This window comes from Hakea prostrata, unplaced genomic scaffold (assembly GCF_041222555.1).
Source record: "Hakea prostrata isolate BN-2017 unplaced genomic scaffold, UWA_Hpros_2 contig_163, whole genome shotgun sequence".
Taxonomy (NCBI): domain Eukaryota; kingdom Viridiplantae; phylum Streptophyta; class Magnoliopsida; order Proteales; family Proteaceae; genus Hakea; species Hakea prostrata.
The window spans coordinates 1,200-23,466 of record NW_028291282.1 but is presented as its reverse complement, the minus strand read 5'-3'; the positions used below and the strand labels follow the sequence as shown (position 1 = coordinate 23,466).

General features: G+C 36.6%; 1 protein-coding gene across 1 annotated transcript; it reads left to right on the top strand.

The window, feature by feature from the left end:
- The first annotated feature begins 2,874 nt into the window (after nucleotides 1-2,874).
- Nucleotides 2,875-19,126, top strand: LOC148998736 (wall-associated receptor kinase 2-like). The gene is made up of 5 exons (XM_089141752.1): nucleotides 2,875-4,413; nucleotides 4,506-4,586; nucleotides 15,733-16,639; nucleotides 16,763-16,939; nucleotides 17,858-19,126. The coding sequence occupies exons 1-5, from the start codon at nucleotides 3,184-3,186 to the stop codon at nucleotides 19,027-19,029; spliced, it is 3,567 nt and encodes a 1,188-aa protein (XP_088997878.1). The 5' UTR covers nucleotides 2,875-3,183; the 3' UTR covers nucleotides 19,030-19,126.
- The last annotated feature ends 3,141 nt before the right edge of the window (nucleotides 19,127-22,267 follow it).

The following is a 22,267-nucleotide window of genomic DNA, read 5'->3' as shown; positions in this document are numbered from 1 at the left end:
CTCTATGTGCACTTTGCTGCTCGGAAGAGACCTCCTGAATCCCATATAACGGATCTCTTTGGATCCATCAACATGAATCCACAAAATGATAGATCCCCCAAATAACATTCAATCTACAGAAGAACAACCCCCACCCCCCAAAAAAAAAGATAAAAAATCTGATGACTCAAACGATTGATGATCTAATCTCGTTATTTTTCAATTAAACTTAGTTTAAACAACACAAATCTTAAGATTTTGGGTAACTTGCAAGACTTAGTATATCCTTTGAATATTATATTACTTTGTTTGATGATAGAGAAATTTACGTGTGGGTCTTCTTAATCAAGCCTAAATTACGTGTTGACTCCTCTAAGTATAGGGATCTCTAACACGAATCATAAGTAACATTAGTTGATTCACATTTTAAAAGTTAGAAGAGAGTTAATAAATATAATTCAATATCTCTATAACATATTTTAAAAAACATGTAGATGGATATATTTACATATACCATGAGCAAATCCATGACCTTTTCACTAGGAAATGCGGTAGTTACCAAGCTACCCTTTAAATAATATGATATTTTATTTCATAATAATATGCTTAGCCATGAGGTGCCGTTCTATCTTTTGTTTGTTTTTCGGATATTCATCAGAAGTCTTCATCGATGATGTCACAAAACGGATTATAAATTACCTTGCTCAGTACTGTTGATTTAGCAGAAGCAGTGGAAGATTTAGTAGCAGGTTATCAAAACCATATTCATATATATATATATTCGTCGCTTCTCATTTTCAATTCCTTTATTGGGTTAGTTGGTAGAAGATGAGGTAAAGTAGTTTGGCTACTCGGTCAATTCCCACCGACAGAAGCATTTCAGAAGACTTCCTTCCATGGCTACTGCTTGCTACGTCCAAGAAGGAAGCTAAAAAGAACAAGTCTTTCTGCTTCATTGAAATCTTCAAATTTCTCACCAGTTTTAGAGAGGAGAGACTAGTTGCCTTGAGTCCTTGACAACCAATACCTTGGGAGCCTCAATTTCAATGGAGAGAGGGTGACAAAGAAGCATTCTTCTTGAGCATATATATGTATAGATTTCTTTGATAGAATAGGATACCCAAAAACACATCCAGTTAAGGGGAGGAGATCAGATGGAAATATTAAGCGCAGCCATGGTTCTGAATCTTCCGTTGCTGTTTCTTATTTCCTTAGTACAAATAGCCACTGCGGTTCCACCAGTAGCCTTGCTGGGTTGTGAGAGCAAATGCGGAGACGTAGAGATACCCTACCCTTTTGGCCTCAATGAAAGCTGCTACAAGGATGATAATTACAAACTCACATGTGATGATCGGAGTGGCACCCTCAAACCCTACTATGCAAATCTCACAGAGGTTCTTTGATATCAATATTAGAAGCTCAATTCATACTGGGAGATCTATATTCTTCTTCTGAATGCTATGACAACACAGGTACGCGAACACAAGGTTCATATTTCGGGTATAGCGTTGCAGATTTACCATTCAGGTTCTCATCCACCAGAAATAAGCTCATAGCCATTGGTTGCAACACTGTTGCCTACTTGGATTCAAATTTTGGTGGAGATAACGTAAATTTTACTAGCGGATGCATATCACTGTGTGATTCGACAGATAGTGTGATCAATGGGTCTTGCTCTGGAATTGGTTGTTGCCAAACTTCAATCCCTCTGGGTCTCAAGAATTTTGTAGTGACTCTTGGCAATCAAAGTATTCGAGGTTCGAAATCACAGTTTAACCCTTGCAGCTTTGCTTTCCTGGGTGATTTTGAATCGTTCACCTTCAATTCAACATATCTAGCTGATTATACATTTGACAGATCAAAGATTCCAATTGTGTTGGATTGGGCAATTAGCGGTGGGACATGTGGGCCAAACAGCGATTGGTCTAATTCAACCAATTCCCCTGGCTATCATTGTAACTGCAGAAATGGTTTTGAAGGCAACCCTTATATTCCTCAAGGATGCCAAGGTATGTATCTTATCTTTTCTGGAGTCCTTTGTTGTTATCTATCGAGACTTTGTTACAGCAGCTAAATTTTGGTCATTCTTGTGGATGTTTTTATGGTTCTGATGAAGACATAAATGAGTGTGCAAATGGACACAATAATTCCTGCGATGTGAATGCTAAATGCATTAATACCTACGGGGGTTATAGCTGCCAATGTCGAGAGGGCTATAATGGCGACGGTTTGATATATGGTTCTCGCTGTACTGAAGACATGAAACGCATTCTGGTGATAAGAATTGTAGCAGGTAATTTCATTTATACATAACGAGTTTGCTATTTTCTTGGGATTTTGCTTTGCTTCCGCATCATTAATGTGCTGAACCATTCAGCATGATATTAAGCGGCCGGGTTGTGCATTTTAGTCCACATTGAAATCTCAATCGAGATCTCGATTCCACTGTTCATGATATCTCGCTTAAAGGTTTAGTGCATTAACGGCGCTTAAACCAAACAAAATCAATTTTCTTGCATGCATGAGGATTTCAATGCCTCAAAGGGGAGAAGAAGAAAAAGAAAAGGGGGAATTCCTAGTGCCATCGAGTTCCCCCCTTTTACGGTTTTATCGTCACGGTTTTAGCCTTGGTGGCTTTTGTTGAGCCTTTTTGCCTTGTCTTCTTTGGCTAAGATTGCCTTTGTGCCCTGGTTCTTTTCTTCTTTAATTTCCTCTCATCCGTTAGATTAATGAATTTTTTTATTTATTAAAAAAAGTTAAGAAAGAACTGATTTTGTTCTTTTGTTCTTTCGTAATACTCTTTTTTTTCTTTTTTCTTTTTTTTCTATTTCATAAGTATGTTTTTTGAAAATAGTTTTTTTTTTTTTTTGGTTACATTGAAAATAGATTTTTGGTTGCTAGAATAAGATGGATTTAGGGATTTAGAGTTCTTTCTTTCTTTCCCCACTTTTTCTTTCCCCTTGTTTTGGCTTATTTGATTAGATTGGGATCATATAGAATACATTTAACTTGAATAGATTCATTAAACCTATATTCAAAATCAATAGTCAATATTGATTAAGACACAGATGGCACAATCTTAATGTTGGGCAGCAAAAGCACCATCAGCCACGATGGACCCCCTCAGATTTATTTTTCACTCTACTTGAATTGGGAAGTGTCATATATTCAAATACTAAAGACCTAGCTAGGAAGGGAAACATAATGAAAGAGTTGTTATTTGCAACAAATGTTAAGGATTACTTATATAAATGTGACTTTATGCATGTAGGTACCGGTGGAGGTTTCTTAGGTTTATCTGCTTTCATTTGGTTATTGTATTGGGCAATTCAAAGAAAACGTAGAGAAAGAGAAAAATTCTTCCAACAAAATGGAGGTTTGTTATTGCAGCAGCAAATTACTTCAAATAAAGGAGCAAAAAATATTGCCAAGATTTTCTCAAGTAAGGCATTAAAGAAGGCAACTAATAACTTCCATGAAAGTCAAGTAATTGGGCAAGGTGGGTTTGGTACAGTTTATAAGGGAACCTTATCAAGTGGCAAAGTAGTTGCCATTAAGAAATCCAAAATTGTGGACAAAGGCCAGATTTTACAGTTTATAAATGAGGTTGATATCCTCTCTCAGATCAATCATAGACATGTGGTGAAGCTTTTGGGTTGTTGCTTAGAGACAGAGGTTCCGTTATTGGTGTATGAATTCATTTCTAATGGAACCCTTTCTGAACATATCCATAGCAAGAAGCAAGCACCCAATCTTTCATGGAAAAATCGTTTGAGAATTGCTGCAGAAACAGCCGATGCTCTAGCGTATTTGCACTCTTCTCATGCAATACCTGTTCTTCACAGAGATGTTAAGTCTTCAAATATATTATTGGATGATAAATATTGGGCCAAAGTATCTGATTTTGGAGCTTCAAGATTGGTTCCTATGGATGAAACTCAAAAAATGACAATCATTCAAGGGACTCATGGATACTTAGATCCAGAATGTCTTTCTACAGGTCAACTAACTGATAAAAGTGATGTCTATAGTTTTGGAGTTGTTATGTTGGAACTATTAACTGGAAAGAAACCACTTTTATTTGAAGAGTCTGGGGAATGTACAACATTGGTATCATATTGTTTATCTTCAATGAAAGATGGGGATCTTTTTCATATTATTGATGATAGAATGATAGCTGATGGGAAGGGAGAACAGTATTTGACATTTGTTGAACTTGCAAGAGACTGCGTGAAGGATAGGAGGGAAGACAGACCAACAATGAAGGAAGTTGCAAAAGAGCTTGATTCTTTGAAGATGTTCTATGAACAACCATCAATACAAGATAATCAAGAGATTGAACCTTTTCTTGGTGAACCATGGAAAAATTCTGCTGATGCAGCTTTTGAAATAGAGATTGGCTATAGCATAATTAGTGATGATCGTAGCTCATTGTAAAGGTAATTAATCATTGTTTGACATAGCATCATACTTCCATGTTTATGAAGTTCAGTATTATTTTATTCATAAAAAGCTTCTTTGTGCAGGTGAGGAAAAGGCATCTGCAAATGAAATTCATTGATGGCATGTCCTACTTGATGGATTACATCAGTAAGCCTAGTGCTGTTGTACCAAATTTGATCCAATGGAATTTTTCTTAGGTCATTTGAAAAAACCAACACCTCAAATTAAATTCTCATTATTTTTTTTATTTTATATAAAACTTATAATTAGATTGAGGTGTGTAAATGGCTGTGATTATCAAATATGTTTCGATCCTGAAATCATATATCTCAATTCAAAGTGTAAAGAAAATTAAAAGAAAATTCAATCACTAATTCATCTATTAAATAGAATTGTGTTGATGCAAGAGTCACACACCCACGCATATAATAACTTACAAAAGGACCAAATTTGTTTGAATTTTCTAATGTTAGAAGGCATTAATCATGGCAGCTATTGGAGAAGTCTGGATTCTCTATCCGTTAAGGTAAAAGTTTGTGCTTTTCTTACACTTCTTCACCATACAATAGAGATTCGACTCATCTATAAAGATTTACATAATGAATCCGAAGTGAGACCTTTAGTGAACTCTACATGGGCCTAAGGGTGTCAATTCGGTACGGTAATTCGGTACGATATGGTACGGTATTGAATTTGAAAACCTCAAACCATAACCGTACCGTACCATATTTATACGGTACGGTATGAAAACGGTAATTTAAAAAACGGTACGGTATAAAAACGGTATAAAATCGGTATGGTAAAACGGCACGGTTCGGTATACGGTGCGGTTTTGTTACGGTATTGTATGGGAACAATTTTTCTTTTTATGATTGTTCAAATATGGAACACGCAAAAAAAATACAATGTGAATTATAATAAGCATACATCAACAATATGCAAGAATAACATCCAAAGCTCACAACAAACAACCAACATCAAATCTCAATTTACTACCAACAAGAGCTTAGAGTTTAGAACCATCATAATCAAAACATGAAAACATATTAATCCACAATTACAAAACCTTAAAGACATTGTCTGTAGCCACTTAAACACCACTAAATAGGAAATACTTTTCCTTCTTAGACTAATCTAAAATGTTAAGCCTTTTTAACACCATTAAACAATGTTTACAAGCCTTTAAAATAGCATCGATATCGATCACATTGTTCAATTTCATGAGCAACTCCATTCTTTCTTGCCAAGCATCCTCCCTTTCACACTACATAGAAATATAGAATGCCCAACGACCCCAACTTTGCCTTTTCCTTAACATTCATCGATCAATCCCTGTAGTTAGCAAGCAAGGATTAGTTGGTGGGCTCATCATCTTTAAAAAAATGGTTTTATGATAATCCTTAGAACCACTAATTAGAATGAAGACAAGAAGCATAGGCGAAGTCACACAAAGAACAAAGAAACAAAGAAAGAAAACACAAAATATTACAATTAAAAAAGAAAGAAAGATAAACCAAGAAACAATAAGCTAGCCTAATTATTAATTATTAATTATTAGGGTCCTGCAATCACAGATGTAATAACTAAAGCAATCACATCATATCCAATCTTACAGACTTAGACTGTGTCGCAAGGAGTTGTAAACGCTTCAGTAGAATCTGAATACATTGTAAAAACATCTTGCAATGCTTCAGATAATTCTTCAGCATCTTCATCTTGATCCGGTTCAGCTACACAAAATGAGAAAAGCATAAGTTAAAATAATTAATTGGAGTTAAAAAAAAATACATATTTTAAGAAATATGTGTAGTAATAACAAGAAAAAAAATATTACCTCCAAAGTTCACATCATACATCCAATCTCGAAGGCATATTAAAGCCTCAGCATTGCCATGGAGTAACTTACTTCAATATCTATCAATCACCCTACCCCCCCCCCCCCGCACTAAATGCTGACTCAGATGCAATTGTTGACACAGGAATTGCCAATATATCACGAGCTATTCTTGCCAAATCTGGGTATTGGCCTTCAGCTGTCTTCCAGTATGCAAAAATATCAAAATCCTTAGCCCATTGCTTGGATGGCTCTTCAAGGTATAGCTCTAGTTCAGTCTTATGTGTCACAACTCTTTCCACAACATTTTTTTTTTTGAGGTAATTCTATAAAATAAACATAGAAGATATTATATAACAAACTAATATATATATATATATATATATATATATATATATATATATATATATATATATCAATCACAAGATAACAAAAAATCAAAGACATAATAATATACCTTGAGAAAATCAGAAGAGTCATCGTTGGTCACAACAAAAGAAGAAGGCTCTTTATCTTTTGGAATGGTCATATATTCCCCAAAGAGTTTTTCCAAAGCTCCCTTCACACGTTGAATTTCAGTATCCACTAAGAAAGAGTTTCCCCGATAGATTGATTCAAATGCAGCCTGAACAATACTCATTTTGTATCGGGGATCCAAAACAATGGCAACTGACAAAATTAGAGAGTATTTATCCCAATACTTGTTGAACTTCAGTCTCATGGCATCTATCATATCTCCCATAAACTCATCTAACAGTGATCCATTATTCAAAGTTGTAAAAATTTCCACCACACAAATAAAGTACAAATTTGAAGTAGGATACTTTGAACCCGATAAAGTCTTTGTGATCTTATTGAATGGAGTCAACAATTTTAAAATTTTTTCTATCCTCTCCCATTCATCTGAGCTGGGGTTCAATGCATAACTCTAATCTGTGTATCCCAAAGTCTCAAATACTGACCTATAAAACAGAGCATCACTAAGCATTTGGAATGTAGAATTCCATCGTGTAGTTACATCTCCATGCAAGCCCCTACTAGAAGACATTCCTAGACGGTCACAACAATCCTGAAATTTCAATTTCCTAGCTTGTGAGCTCTTAACATACTTAATACTATCTCGAACCTTTTGAACAGATGCATCTATGAATTTGATGCCATCTTGAACTATAAGATTCAAAATATGGGCACAGCATCGAATATGAAAAAAATCCCCCTTACAGATCAATGCATTCTTAGAATTCAAGGTGGACTTCAAATAATTAATCCCACAATCATTTGCACTTGCATTGTCAACTGTCACTGAAAATAACTTTTGTTCAATCCCCCATTCAATCAAAATCTTGTGAACAGCCTCACATATATTTGCACCCGAGTGTGGAGGCATCAATATGGAAAACTTAATCAATTTCTTATTCAAAACTCATGACTTATCAATATAATGTGCAGTGAGTGTCATATACCCATCATTAGCCATTGAAGTCCACAGATCTGTCGTGACTGACACTCTTCCAGATGACATCTTCATTGCTTCTCTAATAGCATGTTTCTCCCTCTTAAAGACTTTATGAATATCACTCAAAAGAGTATTCCTACTAATAGGAGTATACTCAGGATACAGATATAACATCAGTTTCCTAAATTGTGGATACTCTACAAATCTTAGAGGGAATTCGTTTTGAACAATCAACTCCAAGACCATCTCACGCACTACTTCCGGGATAATCTTCACGCTTCTCATTCCCAAATTCCCATCCTTTTGTTCCAGCATCATTTGATTTATGTCCTTGTTATTTGCCTTAGGACACTTTTTCATGTGATAATTGAGACCAGTGGTCCCATTTTTTTGGGGATCAGCCAAAAATAACTTCCCACATTTTGTGCACTCTGCTCTATATCTTTCATCATGATATTTCTTAGGATCAAGATCAACCATCTTGAACCAATTACTTGTCCAACATAGTGAAGTTTTAACTTTGGTCCTTTTGGATGGTTGATTTGATTCTTCAGTCAGGGTTTCTACTTGTTGGCTATTAGATGGCTCAATAGCTCTTTTAGTCTGAGGAATTGAAGTTTCAGGACTCAAATTAGAAACATCATGTGACTCGACAACGTTAGATGCAACCCTTTTCATTTTGCTAGAGTAACAAAGACAATAGTAACCAAAATACCTACAAGTCCATAAATACAACATATTAAACCAAGTTCCCATATCAAAAACAAAAATGAAGTCTATCTGGAGAAGTTAGAGATCAGATACCTATCAAATCCTATCTGGAGAAGTTAGGTAAAGAAAAAGGGAAACATCAAAGACCCAAAGACCAGGAGTGAAGGTCCTTTTCCTTTTTTATCATGATATGAAATATAACTTAATTTACAACTAATTTGAAAAGGAATGGCCATAGAAAGCCCCATCTGTCTCTCTCTCTCTGAGCTTGGCTTGAACAAGAAGCAAAGCAAAGGTCTATAAGAATAGAGAGAACACAGTTATCTATAAAAATGGAGGAAAGAGATGACAATGAAGCATGCAAGGAACCCATAAGCATAGGAAAAGATCCCATACGTGAGCAATGATGTGGAGATTGGAGTTGGTAAATTCCTTTTTCATTATTTTCTGTCTTTGCTTGTCAACCAAGGGAGAGGGAATTCTTCTCTCAAGACTTCCAATTCATTCACTAGATTTCTATCTATTCCATTGCCCCTTCTGACTGGGTCTACTTGACTACAGTCCATGCCCATGTTTTCAAACAAAATAAGAAAGGGTAGTTAATAATTAATTAGATCTATAACATTTGATTAGTTACTTACCTCAAGCATTATATAATATCACTCTCTATGCTCCCAACACTAGGAGAACCAGTGTCCACCAGAGCCTAACACAATTTACACAATTAACAGCATATAATTAAAAAAATTAATTAATTAAATCATAGATGAATCAAAAAAGAGGGTGATCCAAGGTGTTGCAGGGGTCAGGTGCAAGACTACCCAGGCATCCAAGTGCCCGCCTAAGTGATGTTGGTGTTGGCAACTGCTTGACACAATCACGTTGGACACACTCAAGGACTGCTGAGACAAATGAAGCAGCCTTTGGAGGAAAAACTGCAGCAATGAGCAAAACCTATACTCCATATATTTCCAAATTCCAAAAGTATAACTGAACAGAGAAAAACAAACCTCAGAAAAGGTTAAAGATGCAGTTCTTTGCGTCTTCCGGCTAGCAAAAATAAGTGCTGACACTGCCTCACTACTGTTTGTAGCCAACAGCAAGGCTATGAAATATGAAGAACGAAGGAATATATGTAGCGCTGGAGAAGTTGTCAACCGCATCAACAAGAGGGTCTGCAAGGAGAGATGCAAGGAGCCCTAGTTTTGTAGTCGAAAAGAGTTGCTGACTTGCTGCTTACCCCTAGCTGGCTTCAAGGCTTCAACCTTCTACTGTAAAAAATTTGGAGACCGGAACGGACCCGGACGAAGAGCCACAGAGCAATCACGTAGAGCCACAGAGCAATCGTTTCTTCAAGGAAAAAAGAAGGAAGAACGAAGAATGAAGAAGTAGAAGGAGGAAGGAAGAAGGAAGAACGAAGAAGTAGAGAATGAGTCTTTTCAACCAGCCCGCCGCGAATGAGTCATGTTGTCCTCTGATTCTTCGAAGTGAAGCGTGACTAAGTTTAGGGTTTAAAGTTTAGAAGGGTTAATATCTTTACGGTATACGCTATAAAATACGGTACGGTAAATGATAATCGGTATTCGGTAAAACGGTACGGTAAACGGTATTTACCGACGGTATGACCCTGTTTACCATAACCGTACCGTACCGAATTACCAAATTCGGTAACAGTAAAAACCGTATCAAATTTGGAAACGGTTCGGTACGGTACGGTTTAACGGTTTCTTCACCAAATTGACACCCTTACATGGGCCACATCTCTATTTTGTGCTGGAGAAGTGTAAGAGGAGCATAGACCTTTGCCCTGATGACTAAAGGATCCAGACTTGCTGCTGGCATGTGCATGGACTTCCTTGAGTCTTGGACTTCCATTTCTCTGTTTTGACGATTTTCCATGCCTCAAAGGGGTAATACATCACCTGGCATGAGACTTCTTTCTTTGAAGCTAAAGGCTATATATGTAGCAGATTCAATCCGTATCGTCCCAAGTGTTCAGTAAACCAACTGCTAGAAATATTTTTGTAATCCGCCATGATTTCCCACAAGTTCTTCTTCTCAACAGTTGCTGTGATATGATGCTCACAGCAGTGGTGAATGCAAGCTTATTTACGATATGGAGTGGACTAGGTTGCAACAACCATGCTGTGCGGTATCGTTTGTGTGGATGCTCGAATATCAATATAACCCAAGAATGGAGGGTATGAATTCACCTACACTGGGCAAACTGTTGTTCTCTACAACCAGCCCGAATGCTATCTGGAAAAAGATTTCACATTCAGTGGCTCGAGTACTGGTCGGTCGTGCTCCCCAGTTGGGTGGAAATGTATCTTCTTCTAGTGCCAAACACCCTAATCTTCGTCTATTTTACATAGTAGTAGTCAGTGGTGGAGGCGGAGCCGGCATGGATGACGGAAAAGATCGAGGACCGGAAAATCTCTGAGGCCAAACCCAATTGCATGTCACATTCAAACAATTTATGCCGGCCTGTATTGTTTCATTGTGATCAAGAAGGATATTGTTGGATTTGGGTGTCTTGTATTCTCTGGTCAATGTAATTATAGTTTTTGTTGTATTTGTAATTGAAGGGTTTGGGTCAATTACTAGTACTAAGGTAAAATTATAATTACATTGAGATTATGATTTTAGGTTTCCCTAGCAAATAGTATATGTGGGATAATCTATAGGCATCAATCCCTGTAAGGAATTGGGAAATTCATCCTAAGGATAGGATGGGGGACAAGCAAATAATAGTATTTTGTGGGTGTGAGAGTGGTGTGTAGTTTCCTGAAAATAGTGAAACTTCTTTTCTCTCTAGTGGACGTAGGCAGGGTTTTACCGAACCACATTAAATTCCCCTTGTATGCTTTGCTTGTGTTCTTCTTTGTTCGTGGTTGTGCATCCATTATCCCTAACAAATATGGCTTAGTCTGCTATTACGGCTACAATAGTATCTCTCAAAGTTGTTTAATGGGCAAAGTCTAAAATCATTCTTTGTGTAATTCATTTTTTGGAACAGATTTTCTTTATGTAATTCAATGTAAACATTTCTTAAGAACACCCTAAAACAAAAACAATAGTTCTCACCTGAAACGCTGGCCCCAAAAAAGCACTAATGTCAGATATAAATAGTTGTATCTCCTTAAGACGATGAGTCCTACAAGAATGTCCAATACCCCTAAAATGTCCCAAATGCTACCCCACACGATGCACTCATCGCACGGAATAGGGGGCTAGTGATACAAGAGGTTTTGTACCCGACCAATGTGGGACCCGAATGCGGCTAAACCAGATACTCGGTCGAGACGGTACCTTGACCGACTAACTAAGTAAAGGCATCACTTACACTCGACTTGTATGGCAACAACGCCCTAGATAGAAGGTTAACTACAAATATTCTTAAGCGGGATAACCGACAAGGGAGTGTAGTCAAAGCAGATATGACAGCCATCATCAAGGAAGCTTTTCCAACCCCAAATAGGTAACCAATACACTATTTAAACAAGAACTCACCCCTCCGATAAGCAACGAATACATTTTGAACATTATCTTGTGTAGCACTTGCACGGGATCTTAAGTTGTTCACTGTCTGACTTAGCCATCGGAGGCGGTTGCCCTGCATACGAGCTGACCCGCGTCTAACCTTTCTTGTAGGACTCATTGTCTCTAGAGATTAAAGGGGCTTAGTCAACATCTAAATCATAACTGAGACGCATCACGAAAATCATAAGGGCAAAAGTTTAAATGTACAGATTTTTTCAAAGATTCATTGTTATCTTGTCGCTCTGTTCTTCTGTCGTTCCTCACCTCTGTCTTCATTTCTTTCTTCTTAATTTGTTTCGCATTAGATATCTTATCCTAACCCTTTGGCCTTTGATCTTGTATATGATCTCTATGTAGGGACTCTTCTCTCCAATCATTTGTCGTTCTTCCATCTTTTAATTTCTAACTCTCGGTTTTCACTCGTTTTACCATTTCATCTTCCGTTTTGAAGTGTTAAAAACCCAAGTTATTCAACGTTTAGCTCTCTCCTTTGATAGCTAAAAGGTATGCCTATATTTCCAATGTAATGTCCTTCTATTGCTTGGATTAGACAAATATTCATGATCTAAAAAATTACAGCACCCAATTTAGTAGGCGATGAACTTTGGGCAGGGGCGAATTCTACTGGCTCGTGTCAGTCGCAACTATCAATTTGTGGCTTGGGCTATGCTTGGGCTGAGGGTTCCCACTTGTGGGATCTTTTGGGGTTTGTGAAAGTTGGCGCTTCCTCCATGACCCGTTATGAGATTATTGAAAGTTAAAAGGGAAATTGATGAAACCTTTGATGATTAGATTTAAAACCAACACTTTACATTAATCACAATCCAAATAAATCATTCTTGGATTTTGGTTGTTTGGAATTTTTTTTCTTTTTAGAGAGGATAAGGGTATTGATTTGGTTGTGAGGTTTTATAAGTTTGACTAGTGGATTTTTTGGCTTGGGTTTGTGTTTGATTGTTTTTAGGGTCTTGTTTGGTTACATGAATCTTTAGATTTATGGGTAAGGGGTGAAATCCAGAGATTTCAAAAAAGCTATACATTTGCACATTCACAAAAATCACATCAATCAAATAATTTTTTAAGATGAATTAAATATTTCATTCCACAACTCAACATTTAATTTTATAAATTATAACTCCATAGATTTGAAATCTCCAGACTTATATAACCAAACAAGCCTTTAGAGAAGTAGCAGGAACAAGTCATGTCCTACTTATCTTGGAATGGACTTTTGCTGTACTTCTCTGAAAAAATAGACTTAAAGATAAGAGAGAATCTGTTTTCTTTCAGGACCATGAAACAACTTTCGCTGAATTTTGACCGTTTCGATGAAAGGCGAATCGAAACAGCTCACAACTTTCAATATCGAGAGATATCGCTGAATCTTCATAATATATCATCGAAAATATCGCTATTTTTGACAAGATAATCATGAAATCGCAGAATTTCGTGTGATTTTTCACTTGAATTTTTGGAATTTTCTTTCTCTTCTCCAAATCTTTTCTAGACCCTCTCTCTCTCCTACTTCTTAGCATTCTTGATCATATTTTCATTCGATCTTCGACATAAAGCTGTAGGTCCCGCTTCATTCTTGACAAATATAAATAGCATTGTTTGCGACGATTAAACAAGATTTCACACAAATCTGAGTGTTTCGTAGAATTTTTTATCTGAGATGTAACTATTGTTTATCACTTTACTATCATTGTGCATATATATGTTGGTTTAATTGTTTAAAATAATGTTATAGAATTTCAGTTTTACCTATATACAGTTAAGTATTGTCAATCAATAACACCAATTTGAATGAGGTTTTAGGCAAAACTAATCATTTCAGTATATTTATTAGCATCAAATTAGGATAGACATTAAGTGTGAGTCTAAAATGATCAAAAATACCCCTCAAATAGAGGTCAAATTTTGTACTAAATCTTACTGAAATTTCGGCGTGACTTCACCCAGTTCACCAAGTAACGAACCACGGCAAACTTTCGTTCCTTACTCAAGACATTATAAAAACCACACCATACCATGTCTATTGGTTTCCAAAAGATTCTAACAATTTATATATTTTTTTTCTCCATTGGAATCTATACTCTTAAAACTCTTTGTTTATGAGTCATTGGATCTGGCTGAACAGTTTAAATATCATGTTCCCATTGAGTCTTTTTCATACTAAATATTTATTTAATAGCATTTAATATTAAAATATTTCTTATTAGCGATAAGATTATCCATAGAAATTAATACAAACCTTACGAAGGACACACATATTAAATTCCCCCGAGCATACCTACTGATGTCCTATTAGCCCACCCAACCACCCATTCGTTGAATATTCGTTAACCCCACTGCATCACGTGGGTCTTCGATGTTTTTGCTTGAACTCCTTTCCGTTGTTGCATTTTGAATTCGATAGTTGTTGAAATGCACTTATCCATCACAATTTACGAGAAACCATGTCCCATCTTTTCTTGAAGCAAAGAGTCAAATATGTCGTCGACCTTTCTGATACGGTACAAGATATTATTCTTATAAGAATTCTAACAACATGAGATTTAGATTCGCTCGGACTTTGCTTCGTTGGACTTTGCTTCAGTCCTACTCATTTAATGCGTAAAACAGTTAAGTGAAATATTTTGGAGTCGTTAGATCAAAATTTCAATTTCTTTCGAATTCACACATAGATCTAGGCATAGATGAAGTCTATCTATGTGGTCCATATTATTGTTTCTATTTTTAGTCCAATATATTATTGCTTCAAAGTAGGTGAATTGAAGTTTTTAAGCAAAGACACGACGATAACATAGGTAAAATATTCAAAAAAAATATCATGATTTTGCAAATTGTCCATGTCCAGCAAATTGCTCATATAGGAGTTTTCTGTATGCGTTTTGAGAATGGGAGGGCTGAAAAAAAGTATGAAAGGAACGAAAAATTAAACCAATGACTTTCAGGACTTTAGGCCTCTAATAAGAAATTGTGTTTTTATGGTAGAAAAATATCCACAAAAAAAACATTTCATTATATATTTTTATTAATTTATCCTAGAGCAAATTGCACTTGCACCCCAAAATGGAGGCTTTATAATACTGACACCCCACTTTATGTTTAAAAATCACAGAGACTCCAAAACCTGAATTTTTATTGGATAAACTTGTTCAATTTATCACTTAAAATCTTTCAAACATTGTTTATTACAGCGATATTTTTTTAAATAAACAGTGATATAACTGTTTTCAATGATAAATTTGACAGATATAACTAATAAAAATCTAATTTTGAAGTCTCTGCTTTTTAAACATAAAATTTGGTGTTTGTGCTGTAAGGCCTCCATTTTGGGGTGTTATTACAATTTGCTCTTTATCATATATATATTATTTATAAAAAATTTAAAACTCGAATTTCCATACAACTACAAGTCTATCCGTAAGCGATTGACCCAAAATCTATTCCAAAAATGCATACAGAAGGGAAGCTTTCAAAGGCAAAGATCAGGTCCAGATCGTCTGCAGCAGACGAAGGTCATCATCGGCCAACCATCCAGCGGCCAGCCACAGGGTCAGTCTCACACGGCAACCAACCCTTGGGGGTGAAGATCTGATTTTCGGATGATTTACAAAATAGGCCATACTGCAGTAGATCTGGATGTACAGTTCAGCCATTTGTGACTGAAAGCAGAAAGAAGAGAAGTAGCAGTTGTGCAAAGAAAAAGGAAATAAGTTGGTTCCTTCTGAAGATCAGGTAAGGAGAAGTAGAGGAATAGATGGAGGAGAAGGAAACTGTAAGGGAAGCAATGGCTCTGAATCTTCTGAAGATGATGCTTATTTTACTTTGCCTGCTTCAATCGCCAAGTGCAATAGCCAAGCTGGTTCCACAACTAGTCCTGCCAGGTTGCATGGAAAAATGCGGAAATGTGACCATACCATACCCATTTGGTAACAGATACGGATGCTTCATGGATCCTCATTACAATATAACATGCGAGGCTCAGGAAGATGGTAGCTTCAAAACCTATAGAGGAAATGATCATGTTGGAGAAGTTGTGGAGATATCATTAATGGAAGCCCAAGTCACACTGAAGGCTAACTATTCTTCTTCTGATTGTTTCAATGCTACAGGTGAGAGAACTGTAATTGCTTACAAATATAATTTATCAGATATTCCTTACACCTTCTCAGCCAAGAAGAACAAGCTCATAGCCATTGGTTGTGATACCTTGGCCTATTTAACTGATTCTTGGGATGAAAACTATACCAGTGGGTGCATGTCTCAGTGTGGTAGCATGGATAATGTAACAAATGGGACTTGTTTTGGAATTGGTTGTTGTCAAGCTTCTATCCCTCCAGGGCTCAAAAGCTTCTATGTGAATCTTGAGAGTAAATACAATCACACAAGGAATCATATGTTCAACCCTTGCAGCTTTGCTTTGTTTGGAGATCCAACCCATTTCAGCTTTGATTCAACAGTTCTTTCTGCTCGTAGCTATGACAGATCCAAGACCCCTGTGGTGTTAGACTGGGCAATTGGGAATCAAACATGTCAAGAAGCAAACTCTCAAGTTTGTGGTCCGAATAGCTATTGCTCTGATTCAACCAATGGCCATGGTTATCGCTGTTTCTGCAAAAATGGTTTTCATGGCAACCCTTATCTTCCTGAAGTAGGATGCATAGGTAACTATTTTCTCCTCTTTCTGGGTTTTTTCTTTCTTTCAATTGTCATTTCAGATCTGTCAGTCACAGTAGAACTAACAAATTTTCATTGATCTTGTAACGTGGTTTGGGTTGGTGATGAAGACATCGACGAATGTGAAGATGAAAATACCAATTCATGCGCTAAGAATGCTAAATGCCATAACACAGACGGAAGTTACACATGCGAATGTCAAAAAGGCTACTACGGTGATGGTCAGCATAACGGAACTCGCTGTACACAAGACCTCTCACGCATTCGAGTGACTAAAATTATTGCAAGTAAGTTTCTTCTAAATTATATATTTTGTATCATCTTCTTGTTTGTTTATCTCCAAAAAAAAAAGACAAAAGGAAATTCTATTCAAAAGAAAACTTCGATAAAAATCCTGCCAATTAGAAAAAATTAGAAAAAATTTTAAATTGTTGGATCTGATTCATAGATAATAGCTACAACAAGTGAAAATTCATAATTTAACCTGTATTCTCCTTATTCCTAGAAAATGCCCACATCTCAATGTGATTCCTCGAAAGAAGAGGAGAAAAAATATTGTTTTCCCAAAAGGAGAAGTGAAATTGCATGTGTGCAAAGTACTGTTTTCCAAAAGTCTTCTCTGCAACTAGTGATAGTAATGATACTTTGAAATTAGATAGATTATCTTTCTTGTCAATCTGGCTACTGGCACTGTTTAAATCCGCAACATCCTAATTACACCAAGGTGTATAGTTTGAGACCACTTAAATGTGAAATTGCATTTAGGAGAGGTACACAAGAAAAACACAAACAAGAAGAAAAATTGTAAACTAAGACCTATCCCGGCTTTGGCTCCTCTCATTAGAGGATTCTCCCAATGAGTTTTAATGAATTATATAATTTAATTATTTAAAATATTTTAATTTAAAGGTCAGGATAAATTCAATGAGTGTCATTGAATTATTTATACATGATAATCTCTCATTATTCATTAATGACCACTCATTGAGAGGTCCTCCAAGGATAAGATAAAAATCCAACCTATCCCTTACCACTAGCATGCCCAAGTGGGGGGGGGGGGGGGGGGGGGGGGAGAACTTGCATACAGCAATGGACCATACAACGTGGTTTGCTGCTTAGAGACTCTTGAGCATCTAAATAAAATCCTCAATGGTAAAGATAAGTTTTAATATAAATAGTAAATATCAACATATGTTTTTATGCAGGTACTAGTGCAAGTTGTCTGGTTCTTTCTCTTTTCATTTGGTTTTTGTACTGGGCAATCCAAAGAAGGCGTAAACTTAGAGAAAAGTTCTTCTTACAAAATGGAGGTATGTTGTTGAAACAACAAATCGCTTCCAAGAAAGGGGTCAAACACATGGCAAAGATTTTCTCTATAAATGTGCTAAAGAAAGCAACTAGTAACTTTCATGAGAGTCGAATAATTGGCCAAGGTGGATTTGGTACAGTTTACAAGGGAATCTTATCAGGTGGCAAAGTAGTTGCTATAAAGAAGTCCAAAATCATGGACAAAGGCCAGATTATTCAGTTTATAAATGAGGTTGATATCCTCTCTCAGATCAATCACAGACATGTGGTGAAGCTCTTGGGTTGTTGCCTAGAGACTGAGGTGCCATTGTTAGTTTATGAGTTCATATCAAATGGGACACTTTTCCAACATATACATTGCAACAATCAAGCTTCTTCTCTGTCATGGGAAAATCGCCTAAGAATTGCTTCAGAAACTGCAGATGCTTTGGCCTATCTGCACTCTTCTCATTCAGTACCCATCATTCATAGAGATGTCAAGTCTTCAAATATATTATTGGATGATAATTACAGGGCCAAAGTATCTGATTTTGGAGCTTCAAGATTGGTTCCTCTAGATCAAACTCTAAAGACTACGGGAATACAAGGGACTTACGGATACTTAGACCCAGAATGTTATCCTACTGGTCAGCTAAGTGATAAGAGTGATGTTTATAGTTTTGGAGTTGTTCTACTGGAGCTTTTGACAGGGAGAAAGGCACTTTTCTTTGAAGAATCTGGGGACTGTTCAACCTTGGTGACATATTTTTTATCTTCAATGAAAGATGAGAATCTTTTTCAGATTGTCGATGCTCGAATAATCTCCAATGAAAAGAGAGAACAAATATTGGGAGTTGCTGAACTTGCAAGAGACTGCGTAAGGGACAATAGAGAAGAAAGGCCAACAATGAAGGAAGTTGCGAAGGAGCTTGACTCCTTGAAGATGATGTATGAGCAACCATCCATGCAACGTAATCTAGAGACTCAACCCTTTTTAGGTGAAGCATGGACATGTTCAATTGATACAGCTCTTGAATTAGAGATGGGTTATAGCTTAACTGATGATGATCTTAGCATGGTGGCAAGGTAATTCTTTAGTAGCATGGCATCAAACTTTATTCTTATGTAAATATACCACCATATAAATTCTTTCTCTCTTTTTTTCCCCTTTTTTTTTGGGTTTTTTCTTTGGGGGGGTGGAGGGGGGGGGTGAACCACTACATAAATTATGTGAGAGATATATTGGTGTTTAAATCTTATGAGACACAACAACAGGAATTAATCTTATTTCCTCTTTCAAGAACATGAGGTTTCTGTGAGATTTGAGTGTAATTGGGGCAACTATTGTTGCATGATTGAGTGTTTGAGGTTCCTCTCAACCTGTGTATTATTTTATGGCTGTACTTCCTTTTTCCGACTTTAATATAAATAACCTTTTAGCAAAAAAAAAAAGAAAGAAGAAGAAGATATCATCCATTTGATCGAATCTTAAGGTAAGGTCAGATCAAACTAAGTTGTTCAGAAGCTCAGAAGCGGGCTATATAATACTTCTTTCACCTACTTTCTCAAGGAATTTCATGCATAAGTTGTTTCAGTAGTTCACTTCAGACATATCCATAAGGAGGATCAATAGTCACTTATCATTCAAAAACCGCTAGGAATTGCTGTGGAAACAACTGGAGCACTGGCACATTTGCCCTTTCCTCCATAGAAATGTCTAGGTCTTTCAGTATGCTACTAGATGATAACTACAAGTATATAGTTAAAATATCTAATTTTAGAGCTTCAAGACTGGCTCAATCCTTTAAAAAATTCTAGATCCATAATGCTTTCATACAAGTCAAATTTTTTTTTAGGTGGATAATGAATTCATTAACCAAAAAGAAAGAAGAATGAAGGGACAAACAATGAAACAAAGGTTGAGCCTTAACAAAGCCAACAAGGCTTAAAGCAAGAGCAAAACAAAGATAAAGACAAATGCACTAAAGACCGAAATTAATTTTTCTTATTTTTCTTCTTCTTCATCTAAGAAGACTTGAGAACAAAGATAAAGTCTTCATCAAGCTAGTAGCAAGCAACCTTTATATGTTATACTTGGGTTTGAAATCGACCACTAGAGAGGCAGTTGATCACAGTTTTCACCTCCCAACATCAATCAAATGAACCTATTTTTGGTTCAGCACTGGCTAAGTCCAGATTACCCTTTGTTTCTGTTGTTCCATTGGCCTAAAATGAAGGTGTTGTCATTGTTGGCAACTTAAGTGGGTTTTGATATGGTACAGCAACACACAAAAAGGTTCCGAGAGAAAGAATCCAATTCAAATAAAGAAAACTCAAGAATCCCGTTTTTGAGGGTCTCTGTCCAGTTTTGATCAACCTCTTCATCGGATGGTCATCCAGTGTCCGATTGAGCCGATTTTTTGGAGGAGAGCTTCACGACTTCTTGATCTTCAAATCCAACGGTGGGATTGTTCATTGGAGATCTCTAAGTTAGTTCGATTTGTACGTCAAAACACTCCTTGTTTAAGTCAGATAGGAACCCTGAGTTTGATTCAAACTCTGAGTTTAATTAATCTATAAAAGGAGAACAAACTCCAGCAGAAAAGAGGACGTTTTTGAGGAGCTTGGGAATAGCGTGGAGGTCGAACCAGAAGACGTTGGTTGGCTATGGAGATCTGAAGCATGGGAATAAGAAGTCTTTTGTTTTGCTGAAGAAGAAAGAAAGTGAAAGAGAAGAAAAGAGAAGCGGAGAGGGGGACATGGTTGTATGGCTTTTTTAAAGAGAGAAAACTGAAAAAGATTGAAAAGAGAAAAAAAAGAGTTGGAGAAAAAGAGAAACAAGTATTGTTACCATGCATCTTACACAAGTTGAGGTAACCCGTATTCACAAGTGATTGTCTATTATTTTCGAGGTTATGTTTAGTGATGAAGAATCTATCTCATGAATGTAATTTGGGGAACTTGAATTATTGGTTTACATTGTGACCTAGCAAGTTGGAGCTTGTCTAGGGGGTTGGGGTTGGTGCCCTTGTCTGAATTGCATTTTAGACTATAGCAGGGATTGGTATTCTGGACTGTTGTGGTCAAAATAATGTGACCTAGCAAGTTGGAGCTTGTCTAGGGGGTTGGGGTTGGTGCCCTTGTCTGAATTGCATTTTAGACTATAACAGGGATTGGTGTTCTTGGACTGTTGTAGCAGTCAAAATATCTAAGAGTGTATTGAGTAATATACGAAACCCTATGTTGGGTATTATTCCGTGGATGTAGGCAATTTGGCTGAACCACGTAAACTCTGGTGCATTGCGTTTTTGTTTATTTTTCTTTGTTGCACATATTGGAGTGCCTTGATTGCAGAGTGGTGATACACTGTCTGGTAGACCCAGCCACATTGTGGTGAATTTTTGAAGACACTGGATTCACCCCCCCTCTTAGTGTCAATCTGGGAATAACAGGTTCGTTGCAAGAATCGCCCCAACCTAATTTGAGAAATTATGCATTAGGTTCAGATCTTACCTCCAGATTATGTTTAGATCTTGATTAATATCACTTTCTATTGCTTCAATTGCTAGGTTTTCTAGATTCACCTTGTATGCGAGTATCACTTCTACCCTCTCCAACTCTAAATCGTCTACAGAGCCCTTGTTTCAACGTTCTCTAGTTTCAGCTCCTTGACATTTCTTCTATTCTTTCCTCTCTTGTTCTCTCGATTCCAGGTCACGGTTTGGATTCACATCTGTAATTCCTTTCTTTACAATTCCATGTAATTTCCTAATAGGATTGTGTCATGTGGCATTTAAGTAATCCAAAGGTTACCCAACAAACTAGAGTTTAAATAAAATTCAAATTTATAGGTGAATTTAAATAAAATTTAAATTTAGTTTAAATTTAGTTTAAATTGAATAACCATTGGATTACTTAAGTGCCACATGACACAATCCTATGAAGGAATTTCAGGAGATTGTAGGGAAAGGAATTTCAGAGGTTATGAATCCCTAGGGTTTTATCTTACAAAGCATTTAAACCTCTTTTTATGACATGGTTCATTGGTTCAACCAGACTAGCCCACTGGTCCAGGGTCAATTCAACCCAATACTTTCATTACCAGCTGAAGCTATATCTTAAACCATTCAATTAATTGGCTTTAAACAAGGCTTTCACACTTATTCCTCTTCGGTTTTAGCCCAGTTCTACACGTCCCATTTGCATACTAATATTATTAGAATAATAACCTTAACGCTGGGTGTTACAGGCAGCTTCTCCTCCGACCCCCAAAGCGGAGGAGAAGGGTCTTGGAATCAAAAGAACCTTTAGGTTCAGCATTGTAAGAA

Bases quoted from the DNA above. Each gene is read 5' to 3' on its own strand.
- LOC148998736 (XM_089141752.1), top strand. From the start codon at position 3,184: ATGAAAGAGTTGTTATTTGCAACAAATGTTAAGGATTACTTATATAAA. The intron at 4,414-4,505 runs TAAAGGTAATTA...TTCTTTGTGCAG, and splicing joins GTGATGATCGTAGCTCATTG to GTGAGGAAAAGGCATCTGCA. The intron at 16,940-17,857 runs GTAAGTTTCTTC...GTTTTTATGCAG, and splicing joins AGTGACTAAAATTATTGCAA to GTACTAGTGCAAGTTGTCTG.